General features: G+C 40.9%; 1 protein-coding gene across 10 annotated transcripts in view; it reads right to left on the bottom strand.

Annotated features, from left to right (window-relative positions):
* NBEA (neurobeachin) overlaps positions 1-14,147 on the bottom strand; it is a 919,734-nt gene that overhangs the window by 83,782 nt on the left and 821,805 nt on the right. For all 10 annotated transcript variants that reach the window (XM_073613318.1, XM_073613319.1, XM_073613325.1 and 7 more), the window contains 2 exons: positions 12,798-12,938; positions 3,078-3,197 (listed from right to left, as the gene is read on the bottom strand). In XM_073613318.1, coding sequence (XP_073469419.1) covers positions 3,078-3,197; positions 12,798-12,938 — 261 coding nt within the window. The remainder of the gene's footprint in view (positions 1-3,077; positions 3,198-12,797; positions 12,939-14,147) is intronic.

Consider the following 14,147-nt stretch of genomic DNA (forward strand, 5'->3'; position numbering starts at 1 on the left):
ATTCTCTATGAGCAAAACTGCCAGGGGTGTGGGGCAATTATTTCTTTTGCGAAAGAGATTTTAAACATCTCTTTGGCCAAAAACCTCTAGCATTTTTTTTTAACTCTGGGGCTTCAGTTCCATTCAGTTTTGCTTCCCATTTGATTCCAATGAAAATCCAATATATCCCCATTTTACACCCCTTATAAACAATAAAAAAGCAGTTTCAGAAATAATACTTTGACAAGGTTTACAAGGGCTTTTAAAGATAATCCAAGCCACTTTGTTAAAATTGCACAGCAACTGTCTGCATTGGAAAGCCCATAAACTTGTGCTGAGGCTCTTCTGGGGCCAATTTCTTTTAAACTGCTTGAAGCAACAATGTGTACAGCCACTGACATGACCTTTTAATTCTTTTCTCCTATGATTTTTTTTTTTTGTAGAGGATATTTTTAGGACCGTCCCATAGGCCTGATCCATTACCTGGTCTCGGATGGCAACCAAGTAGTGTTATAGAAATGCTGATTTTGAACAGTGTGAGAGGCTTTTATGGTTTTGGGAATATGGGTACCAAATAGAGGGCTGTACAATATGGTTTTATTTGTCTTTAAGTAGCCGACTACAACAGGGCTTTAACTAATGACATTTCAGCACATTAATAGTGCATTAAGAGAAAAGGGACTCCAAACAAGTCACTTTCACCAATGTCTCTCACCCTCCATTGCTATATTGTTGTGAAGCACAGTTCTATGCAACTTTTTCTAAATGTAACATAATTGGATGTTAAATGCAATAAAACAAAATCTCTAGGCCAACATTCGCATAACAAGTGATCAAAATAGGATATAAGGTACAAAGGAGAGTTTGCTTGTTAACCGCTTGCCGACCGCGCTATAGTCGAATGATGGCTGCAGCTCGGTCAGATAACTCAGGGAGGGCGTACTATGACGTTCTCCCAGAATCCCGCTCTCGCGCGCCCCCTGGGGCGCGCACCGGGCAACATCCGTGACATCACGGATGAAGGTAAACGGCCGCTGTTAGCGGCCGTTTAACCACGCCATCGCTCCGTCAAATGACGGAGCGATCACTTGTAAACAAACCAGCATCACGTCCGGTTCCTCTCTCCCCTCCCCGTACTTATTGGTAGAGTGCGAGGGGAGAGATCAGTGGCAGCAGCGCTGTGGGCTGGATGTGTAGTGCCCACAGCGTTGATATGTGCCCATTCCAGCCAGCCATCCATATCCAGCCATCCATGCTCAGCATACCCATCCATACTCAGCATACTCATCCATCCATACTCAGCATACTCATTCATCCATGCTCAGCCATCCATACTGAGCATAATCATCCATGCTCAGCACACTCATCCATACATCCATGCTCAGCCATCCATACTCCGCATACCTATCCATCCATGCTCAGCCATCCATACTTCGCATACTCATCCATCCATCCATGCTCAGCCATCCATCCATGCTCACCCATCCCATACACCCCCATCCATACTCAGCCATACCCAGCATTACCCAGCTGTACTCAGTTGTACCCAGCCATCCCATCTATACCAAGCAGTACCCGACCATACTCATTCATGCTCAGCCATTCCCATTCATGCTCATCCATGCCACATCAGTTATCATCCATGCCACATCCATGCCACTACAGTGCCTCACAAAAGTGTAATAGGTAGTCAAATTAGATTTGAATCTTATGTCCCTAGAACACCTGACGGTGCTCCCTGCATGTTGGTCCTCTATATGTGGCCACACTGTGGAAAAATCTCACACATGTGGTATCGCCGTACTCAGGAGGAGTAGGAGAATCTATTTTGGGGTGTAATTTTTGGTAGGTACATGCTATGTGTTAGAAACATTGTGTAAATGGAAGTTGTGTAAAAAAAAAAAAAAAAAATGCGTTTTCATTTTCTTTACACATTTTTCAAAAACATGTAGAAAAAAAATGACATGTTCAAAAGACTCATTATGCCTCATAGATGCCTCATTGGGTTGTTTTCTTTTGGGATCATTTTTGGGGCGTTTCCATTGACCTGGTTCTCCAGGGCCTTCAAAAGTGTAAGAGGTAGACAAGAAATTATATGTGTAATTTATGCTCCAAGAATGCCTGATGGCGCTCCGTGTATGTTGGGCCTCTGTATGTGGCCACGTTGTGTAAAAGTCTCACACATGTGGTATCGCCATACTCAGGAGGAATAGTAGAATGTGTTTTGGGGTGTAATTTGTACTATGCATATGCTGTGTGTGAGCAATAACCTGATAATATAACAATTTTGTGAAAAAAAAAATCTTGATTTTGCAAAGAATTGTGGGAAAAAATTACAACTTCAAAAAACTCATCATGCCTCTTACTAAATAGCGTGGAATGTCTACTTTCCAAAAAGGGGTCATGTGGGGGGTATTTGTACTTTCCTGACATGTTAGGGTCTCAAGAAATGAGATAGGCCACCAGTACTTCAGGTGTGATCAATTTTCAGAGATTGGCACCATAGCTTGTGGCCAAAATATATGAAGAAAAATTACTAATTTGCAAAATTGTATAACAGAGACAAAGAAAAATGCATTTTTTTTTTTTTTTTACAGAATTTTCGGTCTCTTTTCTTTTATAGCGCAAAAATAAAAAAAACAGCGGTGATTAAATACCACCAAAAGAAAGCTCTATTTGTGTGAAAAAAAGGACAAAAATTTCATATAGATACAGTGTTGCATGACTGAGTGATTGTCATTCAAAATGTGAGAGCACAACAAATTGGTCTGGTTAGGAAGGGGATTTAAGTGCCCAGGGGGTAAGTGGTTAAAGCCTTTGACCTTCCAGACCAGGAGTGGGCTGAAGATCTGGAACATTATTCCCAAGTAATTTAAACATATTTAAGTAAATTCCCCAGTAATTTATACATACTTAAGTAAACTAATAGTCCGTTTTCTTGTTAAAAACAAAACAACAGTCCGTACTTTAATTGTATGTTCTTTCTGTGTTACTGAAGTAGATCAATATAGTGTTTTGGTAACTGGCCCCATCTTACTTGGTGCCATTATAACAGTTTATAGGGCAATGCGCAGATATATCGATACACAATGCTTTACCTTTACATCAGATGTGTCTCTTTGGCAGTTTCTCCACGATCTTGCCACAGCAGAGAATGTTCGATCCGGATGGTCAAACTTGGCTTCGTTGGCGTTAAGAAAAAATGTAGTGAAAGGTTCCTATTTAAAAAAAAAAAAAATGAAATAATTACGTGAATGGTGGGAGGATATAATCCAATGGAAATTTCTGTGTATGTTTTTGACTTATGTTTTTTTTCTCTTTCGAAAATTTAATTTATTGGATTTTGAGAATAAAAGACCTAGGTTACCTCGCATAGTTTACTAAACCCAGCCTAAGTATGTAAAGAGAATTCACGCATTACATGTTTCTCTTTTCGGTAACACACTGATCATCTATCTGTAGTACCAAAATAAAGGTTATCCAGTGCTTTGAGCTGCTGAACCTTTTTGCTGCTGCACAGAATAGGATTTCCAAGAAGGATCTAGGGCACCTTGAAAATAGGTAAGTGCTACAGGTTTGGGGCTGTGATTCTGTATTGCACACAGCTAGACAGTGGGAAATCAGAATGGGGAGATCCATGCCCGCTAGATTTCACCAGTGTCCAAGGGCTTATTCCACTTTCTGATTACTATACCAAGTACGTATCCTCTTATAGGGACTTTTATTGGCAACCAAAAAAAAAAATCAAACTCTACAATATATAAAATCATACATATTTATTAAAATTTCTAAATCATCTGAAAGATAAGATCATAAAAGTTTACAATATATGCATTTATATATTTTATGAATTGTTTTGTATATTTTGAGTTTTCTTTCTTCATTAATAAAAACCTCTTTGCATTTATACATTTTAGTATATTTGGATTTTTCTTTCTTTACTGAATAAAAACCTCTTGGATTTATATATTTTTTCATATATTTAGAAGTTTTTTTCTTTTTTGTTAAAAAGCTCTTAGTACTTTCTGATTACTGGCAGCACAAGCTTTTAAAAAAGAATGAGTTGCAGGTGGGCTTACACAAGAATCTGAATGTCTTTATCTTCTAACCAAAATCCAAATAAAACTTTTTTTAGAGCAACAAAAACAAAAAAGGGTTTCTTTTCCTTTCTCATTCTATCCATAACTAAAAACAAATCAGAGAGGGGAATTCAAACACAAGCAAAGTACAGCTATATAAGGAAGCAACTATAACTATTTGATATGTAAGCTTTTATAGAAATCAGAATGTTCCAGTGCTTGCATAGGCTCAATCGTGACTGGTTTTCCCTGAATTAAAAATCTTATACCTTTACCAATTTGTATCAAAATATAAAAAACACACATTTCACCATCTCCTCTACTTGTATCAAACTGCAATGTTAAATTTTCACAGAACAAAACCTATCACTGAAATTGTGGCAATACAGAAGTTTATATTCTGTAATGCCATATATTCTCTTATAATGACTTAAGAGTTCATATGGAAAACACTGCCTACAGCATAGTAAAAAAAAAAACTTTAATAAAAGCAGTAGATTTTCACCCTAAGTCAGCAATCAGAGTTGCAAGCACGCCAATTATGTTAAAGCAGTTGTATGGCTCCACAGCTTGCCTTTGCCCACAGTTGGTGGTAGATTATACCAGCATGCTGCCTATATGATCTGCTTACATGGCTTTTAAATAATAAATTATATTTACTTAAACATGCACAGTGGGCAACAGTCAAGTAATAACTTACGCTAAAATTGCATACTCAAGCATTACAATATGAAGAGGCGAAGTAGCCTCTAAAATTCATGAATATCAGATATTGTGTTTGTAGGTTTCATAAACCTGCACACAAATGTGCTACAGAATTACAGTATAAAAGTAATAGCTATCTTGGGCTGAGATTCTGAAATAAACCACAGCATCTATACATCTATGTGTGTGGCTAAAATTGTTCTAAGCCCAATAGACCAATATTGTCACATACAACAATGCTGCCTTTCTCAACCTTTTTAACCAGAAGGAATCCTTGAAATAGCTTTAAAGGCCCCTTTCACATGATCGTACCGTTCAGTTTTGATGGCGGACCTGAACGGGCACTCCATGTTAGCCTATGGAGCGACAGATGTCAGCGGAGACATGTCCGCTGACATCCGACCCCGTCTGATCCGCTAGATCAGACGGATGGCCCTACGTCCGGATCCGTCGCTGGCGGATCGGATCGGGTGAGATCTGATGAAAATGGACATGCTGTCCGTTTTCATCCGACCCCTCCATAGGCAGCAGCGGCGCCTGACAAGCCCCTCCCCGCTCAGTGAGCAGAGAGGGACCCTGTCATCCGCCGGCTCAGCGGAGATCAACGGAGAGATCTCCCGCTGAGCCGGTGGACCGAGGTGGGCTCCGTGGAAACGGAGTCCGCCTCGTGTGAATGAGGCCTTAGTCTCAGGGAACTACTGCCAATAATTCCTATATCTACAGCTTACGCTATATTAGTTTGATGATCAATTAGAAGAGTGTTGCTTACATTTAGGATCAGTAGATGAATTACAGATAGCTGAAAAAGATCATTGGTGGTGGTTACTTATCTGAGAGGAAGAAATTGCGCATCGCTCAATGAACCCTTAACAATATCTGAAGGAGCCCCACGGTTGCAGGAAACACTGGTTGAGAAAACCTGTACTAATAGGCTGAGGTAGAGGGAAAGCTTCAAAACCCATGAATCTGTGCAGAAATAAACACAGTGGCTGCCATTGCTATCTTTTTTAAGGTGTAGGATCCAAGGCTGTGTTCCTGATCATGACTTTAAAGTGGTTATAAAGCCCCAAGGTTTATTACCTTAATGCATTCTATGCATTAAGTTGGAAAACCTGTGCTACAGCTCCCACCCACCAGACCACCCATTTTCCTTACCTAAACCCGATCCGACCCAGTGCTGTGCATGAGTGCAGCGGCTGCAGCCGCTGTCTCTCTCCTCAATGAACAGATGGCTCCTGCTGCTGTCAATCAAATACAGTGACACGGGAGTGGGGTCGGGGTCGAGTCCCGCTGTCTGTGCCAATGGACACAGCAGTGGGACTCAGGAGCAAGCCCGCAGGGGTGCCCCTATGAAAAGCTGCTTTCCATGGGGGCACCCGATGAAAAAGAAGAGCCTGGAGCGCTGGCCAAACACCCAGGAAGAGGAAGATAGGAGCTGCTCTGTGCAAAACAATTGTATAGGCATGTTTGTTATTTTTATGGAAAAAAAAGGAGAGTTTACACCCCCTTTAATATCTAGTAAATGTAGGTTCTTAATTCTCACCTCCGTATATTTGGTTAATTTCATTGACCCACCAGGCCAAAACAAAGATGACAAGGATGCAGCTTCTGGCCTTATAAGTTGTTGTATCTTTAAATAGGATGACATTTACTCCAAGTGAACCACACTCAATTTAGACTGCACAGTGCTGCCTAACAGGGCGGTTGACAAGAACAGAAAGTAAAGCAGAGTAGTAATATAGTTTAATGAACGCACTTCAGTGTTCAATCACCTGGCTAGGAGTGGATTAGTAACCAAGCTGTAGTGCTTAACTTCAGCTGAGAAATGCGAGGTCAATGAACTGTTAATGTTGCCTACCAGTGATGCCTGAATCACAAGGATTACTGGACAGAATGAAAAAAAAATCCTAATAAAAAAGTAGTCCACAGATACAGTATATAATTTTGTTGTATATTAAGCTGATCACTTCAAGTTCATCTTTAACATTTACTATGCAGACAAGTACAGCCCATACTTTATCGTAAGCACTATCCTGCAGCAAAATATTGCTCTCCACAATAATACGTTTACAATAGAGATCAGTGTTGAAAATGCCTCTTGAATTTAGGCAGCTTTCTGTGAGCCTCATCAAGAGTTCCTTTATATAAGCTAACTGGTGCTCTAGGTTTAGTGGCCCTTTAAACTTCATGACCTTGTTATTTCTGCACACTGTATAACTTTTATGGCTCGCAAACATAACAGCTGCGACATTTACTCTGAATTCCAAATATTACTAATAACACCAACATAAACATGCATATTTTATGTTCACCATCAGTAATGGCCAGATAAACCTAAGCTTCTTTAAATATACTAGCAGATTGAGGAGTGATGTGGCTTTGGTACAATGCTGTTTTTGGCTTGCATGCCGAATTCATAATGAGCTTGGGGTCACCTCGTTTGCCCCAGGGGCCCTAATAGCCTGTATCCCATACAAATAAACTTTTATTATGGAACTGGATGGTATTTTTCTTTGGGAACATTTGGATAAAGTTACAAGAGAACGTGGGAAAGCTAGCAGCCCATGTACCTGCTCACCTTGTCAAGTAACAGAGAGGTACAGTCCGACAGATTGTGTACATTTATGTGCTGTGAAACCGATAGGCAATCCCAATCCACAGAAACATAGTATTGGGCTATGATTGACACAGAGGCTTCCATGTCTTCAGAAAAGTTTTATCCAGACTTCAAAAGCCCACTAGAAATTATTGATGCTTCTTTTAGGATATCTGGGGCACACTTTTTAAAGCGGTAGTAAACCACAGTTAGTTAAAAAAAAAAATCCCTGCAAGGCAATGTCATAATGTGCTAGTATACATTGCATACTAGCACATTATGAGAAGCTTATCTTAGAAGCCGCGCTGTCACCACTGAGAGGGCTTGCATCTTCCACAGATCTTACTTCTGGGTTCGCGGCCTCCGGCTACATGAATGGCCAGGGGTGCCTTGACGTCACTCCTGCTGCTTGCACTGTTTAGGAGATATTCACAGTACCTACAGGTAAGCCTTATTATAGGCTTACCTGTAGGTATAAGTGGTATAATAGAGTTTACTACCACTTTAAGTTACTCTTTTAAGGTTAACAGAAAATATATTTTTGATGCAACCGTTTCACTTTTTACTTTGCATTACAACAAAGAATTTATAAAGAGTGCAAAAACAAAAACAAAATAAAGTTAACCAAATTTACAAAACAACTTAGTAGCAACCCCTCCTCACCCCTTTCCCATCTTAATGGCACTCTCTGCAGGGTCTGATAAGGTATATCTTCCACAAAGCATATGTATTTAAAAGAGCAGATCTCGCGTTTAACTGCTTCCCATCCAGCTACTGAATACTGTATATATGGCTGGGCAGGACAAGCGTCGTTCTGGGATAATGTACCTGTACGTCCACCCACTTTCCATGGTCGTGCGTGGCGTGATCTGTGATGACTGTGCCCCTAGCTTTTTGGATAGTGCATCACTGATTGCTAAGGGGCCGCTGTGATTGGCCCCTGTACCATGTGATGGCTGTGCCCAATCACAGCCATCGCAAAATGTAAACAGCAGGCTGTCAGGGAACTGCAAGTTGGACACCCACAGAGCACCAGTGCATCACTAACATCTGTCATAGTGTCAGCAGTGCAACACCAACATCTGTCATAGTGTCAGCAGTGCAACACCAACATCTGTCATAGTGTCAGCAGTGCAACACCAACATCTGTCAGCGTCAGCAGTGCAGCACCAACATCTCTCATAGTGTCAGTAGTGCAGTACCAACATCTGTCATAGTGTCAGCAGTGCAACACCAACATCTGTCAGTGTCAGCAGTGCAGCACCAACATCTGTCAGTGTCAGCAGTGCAGCACCAACATCTGTCATAGTGTCAGTAGTGCAGTACCAACATCTGTCATAGTGTCAGCAGTGCAGCACCAACATCTGTCATAGTGTCAGTAGTGCAGTACCAACATCTGTCATAGTGTCAGCAGTGCAGCATCAACATTTGTCATAGTGTCAGGAATGCAGCAATAATATGGAAATGCCAAACAATTGTACACCAGCAAGAAGGCATTCCAGATTCTGAGCATGACAGATGATAGTAGCAGAGGACTCTCACTGTCAGACTAAGATTCTGAAAATTAACCCGTGGAGGGCAGCAGTTCAGTAACAGATTCAGAGGAGGAAGATGTCCCAACAAAAAGAATCAGGCGATCTGAACAGCAGCAAGCAACCACCAACAGCGCTGTACATCCTGGTGAAGTGGCAAGCACCATCAGTGCAGTACACCCAGATGATAGGCCAGGGGTTTCACATCAGCCACAAAGAATTAGGGCCCATACTAGGGTCCCAAAAGCGCTTTGAAATGCTGTATGGCCTCCCTCTAATCCAGCACCACCTACAATCTGCCCATTTTCAGTGCAGCCAGACCCTCGAAAAGTAAATGAAAATATTACACCTGTTAATTTCTTTTTCACTGAAGATTTATTGAATTTAATTGTGGACCGGTACCAATCTTTATGCCCACCAACAGATTGCCAATAATCCAAATTGGATTATTTGGACTCTCAGCCCCAGTTCACACTAGAAGGTGGTGCAGGAAACCCACCATCCATGTACATTTCCCGCAACACATTCAAATTGCATTGCCCTTGGAATCTGCAGGGGGTGTCAGTGCAATGGTAATGAGACCCCAAATGCTGGTCGCAAAGGCAGTGCATTTGCCTGCACTGGATCACATGGTACAAATGGACCATGCTATCTGGTTGCAGTGCGGTTCCAAAATAGGTGCTGCACAACTTTTGTGCAATGTGGCACAACTTGAGCCCATTCAAAATGAATGAGATCAAATCACACCACACTGAATCTCATGTAATTTATAGTGTGAATCGAGGCTAAGTGTACCTGCCACATCTGTGTAGTGATGGCTGGCATAGATCTGGATGTGTCAGTGATGACAGAAAACTGCATTGAATAATCACAAATCTGAAATCAGGGGTGGAGCCGGGGGGGGGGGGGCAAAGTGATTTATATGGTTTCACCTAGGGCAGTGATGGCAAACCTTGGCACCCCAGATATTTTGGAACTACATTTCCTATGATGCTCATGCACTCTGCAGTGTAGCTGAGCATTATGGGAAGTATAGTTCCAAAACATCTGGGATGCCCACATTCGCCATCACTGGCCTAGGGTGTCAAAAATCCTTGCGCCAGCCCTGCCTACATGGGGTCACTTCTCAGAGAAAACTAGCTGAGGTCTGATTATGGAATATAAAAATCTTAGCTCTCCATGATCCAGTGATGTTCCTGCATAAGGTATGCTGCCTGAAAGCTCAGAGCGAGGAAAGTGTAGACAAAGATACATACTTTTTATGAAAGCTCATCAATCAATGATGATAAATGTTCACAAAAATTAGTATGAAGCTTTGACAAGTTTTACGTGGAAGTAAAATTATTTAACACTAGCATGTATTAAAATGATTAAGTGTTGCTTTCATGCCATTGTACCTACACATATCTAGAATTTTTAACACTACAAATTTGTAAAATATGTGTTCCTAATCTCTGAATCATTTTCATTTCTCCATTAAGCGCAGTGGCTGTAAATGAATATTTTCTTACATAGATGTGTCAATCAAGCAAGTATTACTCAGAATATTTTACATTTTCAAGTCACTCTGGTATTTGATTTCACCGATAGCCTTTTAAGATTCTGTGAGAAGTGAGCAGACACCTGACAGCTTAAATGTATTCACAATTAGAGGCAGCGAGGTGATCACTGTTAAGTTAAAACTGCATGGTGCATTCTGTTACATTCTTGACTGAAGTGACTAAGCAAGCTGGAGGGGACAGGGGAGCTAAACAAAAACACAGAATTAAATGAGGTCACATTTAGGACATACAGTGGAGACAGAAAGTATTCAGACCCCCTTAAATTTTTCACTCTTTGTTATATTGCAGCCATTTGCTAAAATCATTTAAGTTCATTTTTGTTCCTCATTAATGTACACACAGCACTCCATATTGACAGAAAAACACAGAATTGTTGACATTTTTGCAGATTTACTAAAAAAGAAAAACTGAAACATCACATGGGCCTAAGTATTCAGACCCTTTGCTCAGTATTTAGTAGAAGCACCCTTTTGATCTAATACAGCCATGAGTCTTTTTGGGAAAGATGCAACAAGTTTTTCACACCTGGATTTGGGGATCCTCTGCCATTCCTGCTTGCAGATCCTCTCCAGTTCTGTCAGGTTGGATGGTAAACGTTGGTGGACAGCCATTTTTAGGTCTCTCCAGAGATGCTCTATTAGGTTTAAGTCAGGGCTCTGGCTGGGCCATTCAAGAACAGTCACGGACTTGTTGTGAAGGCACTCCATTATTTTAGCTGTGTGCTTAGGGTCATTGTCTTGTTGGAAGGTAAACCTTCAGCCCAGTCTGAGGTCCCGAGCACTCTGGAGAAGGTTTACGTCCAGGATATCCCTGTACCACTTAGAATTAAGGCCAAAAAGTTCTATCTTGGTCTCGTCAGACCAGAGAATGTTATTTCTTCCATCTTGGAGTCCTTTAGGTGTTTCTTAGCAAACTCCATGCAGGCCTTCATGTGTCTTGCACTGAGGAGAGGCTTCCGTTGGGCTACTCAGCGATGGTTGACTTTCTACAACTCCCATCTCCCGACTGCATCTCTGGAGCTCAGCCACAGTGATCTTTGGGTTCTTCTTTACCTCTCACCAAGGCTCTTCTCCCCCTAGCTCAGTTTGGCCGGATGGCCAGCTCTACGAACGGTTCTGGTAGTCCCAAAAGTCTTCCATTTAAGGATTATGGAGGCCACTGTGCTCTTAGGAACCTTAAGTGCAGCAGAGTTTTTTTTGTAACCTTGGCCAGATCTGTGCCTTGCCACAATTCTGTTTCCAGGTGTGAAAAACTTGTTGCATCTTTCCCAAAAGACTCATGGCTGTATTCAATCAAAAGGGCGCTTCTACTAAATACTGAGCAAAGGGTCTGAATACTTAGGACCATGTGATATTTCAGTTTTTCTTTTTTTAATAAATCTGCAAAAATGTCAACAATTCTGTGTTCTTCTGTCAATATGGGGTGCTGTGTGTACATTAATGAGGAAAAAAATGAACTTAAATGATTTTAGCAAATGGCTGCAATATAACAAAGAGTGAAAAATTTAAGGGGGTCTGGATGCTTTCCGTCCCCACTGTATATATTTTTTTTTCTTATTTTACTTTTTATTTTTACACTGTCCTTTTCATTTTTTTTTTGGATCACTTTTATTCCTATTACAAGGAATGTAAACATTGCTTGTAATAGAAATAAGGAATACAGGTTCTGATGGAGAGATCGGGGGTCAAAAAGACCCCAAACCTCTCCATTACTTTTAAAAGCAAAATATAAAAAAAAAAAAAGTTTTTGATATTTTGCTTTAAAAAAAAAAGTTTATTTTGAGCCTGGACCGGAAGTGACCTCATGATGTTGCTCCGGTCCTCTGAGGCCATAGAGGCGATCAAAGACAATCTACTCTTTGATCAGCTCAGGGACCAGCTGTCCACAACTTCAAATCATTTCTTGGGCGAGCAGGCGGAAACAGTGAGCCCAAGAGACATCGGCAAGCGGCAGAAGGGGGGGGCGTCCCCTCCCGCTGCTTCTGAAAGTGCCCCAGTGGCTCAAGAGCTGCTGAAACCACTTTCATGGGAAAGCCAGCTGCTGGCTGAAGAAAAGATACCAGGATTATGGCTGGTGTCTTCAACCATAAATCTGGTAAACCACTTACTCTATCATTTTGGATAGAGAAAGGGAAAGTTATCTTTCTAAAAACTGGTAAAATTTAGAGTGCTGGATATAATACTGTTAGATGAGGTAGTAGATACACTACATTCTCAGAACATTCCTGCAAGTTCAGATCATTAGTTTACATTAGATTCCTCAGTGAAGCTAGCCAGAAATAATTCACTCATATTCATCCAAATTAGCATGTATTTGAACAAAAAAAAAATATATATATACTTACGATTCGAACAAGCCAACATAGTGTGAAGGTGGAGGTGGAGTAATGTGTATTGTAATGGTAGGGTGGGGTCTGGTCATCCTCCCACGTCTCATAGCGCTCTGCATAAAACACTGCTCTCTTTGGATTCAAAGCACCAATAGGCTATAAAAACAGAGAACAATTGATATTTTAGATTTATAAAATATTTTTACAAAATGTATGAACAACAGAGAGAGTCCACCTTACGTTATAAGAGTTTTATAAAATCTACCAAAGTCATGCTTTGGAATCTCCTTCTAATGTGTCCATATTTGTGCTTCAACTAAGGGACATATTAACCTGCGATGTTGCTACAGTGATCAACCTAACAGCGCAGCAAGCTGTATAGGGTGAATGTTAGGCTGAAAGCTGGAGCAATTTGTCAGGCAGGCTGGGTCCCAAGGGTCATTTTAAATGCATAATTCCCATGTTTGACTGGAGTATATCTTTACAACGCACATGATTCTGACACGCTGGAATCACCAACTTCACAAAAGCATGACAATAATACCTCAAGCTCTGACTCATTAACAATTATGTAGCCTTTTTATGAAACATACCAGCAATCCTAAGAGGAAAATGCAAGAAAACACACTTTGATATCTGATTACAGAAATTACTTTTCAGATGCTGTCAAAGGAGTGTTGACACCTGACAACGTCAACTAAGAGTGTCAGAAAATGTAGCAATACTGTGGTGTGTAATCAAACAACCGAATCTAACAAGCTCAAAACCTGCTATTGAAGCATTGACATACAGGGCACATTATAGCAGGGGTCTCAAACTGGTGGCCCTCCAGCTGTTGAGAAACTACAAGTCCCATGAGGCATTGCAAGGCTGACAGTTACAAGCATGACTCCCACAGGCTGAGGCATGATGGAACTTGTAGATTTGCAACAGCTGGAGGGCCGCCAGTTTGAGACCCCTGCATTACAGCAAGCCAAATAACACCCCGATCTGCTCCATAGGTAGCTTTATGGAGCCCATAGTATGCTTTGAACAAATGGAGGGGCAATTAGGCTCCATTCACAACATTCACACCTCACAGTTTGCTTTTGAGCATTTCTGCAGTGCTTTTTGCGTTTTTTTAATGTGATTTTACTGCATTTTGCATGTTTTATGCTTTTTTGGCAAATTTGATGTTGGGCAGATTAAAAAAATACAAATCGTGGCAAAAACACGGATTTGCTTTTCTGTAGCTTCTCCAATGAAGTCTAACCAAAAATGCAAAAAAAAAAATGCATTGATGTAAACGTGTTCCGTAGGAAACCATGTTAAAAATAATGTCCTGTGTTTCTGCAAAAAGCATGAAAAAATGCATTGGTGTGAACC

The sequence above is a fragment of the Aquarana catesbeiana genome, linkage group LG02 (genome assembly GCF_042186555.1).
Source record: "Aquarana catesbeiana isolate 2022-GZ linkage group LG02, ASM4218655v1, whole genome shotgun sequence".
NCBI lineage: Eukaryota > Metazoa > Chordata > Amphibia > Anura > Ranidae > Aquarana > Aquarana catesbeiana.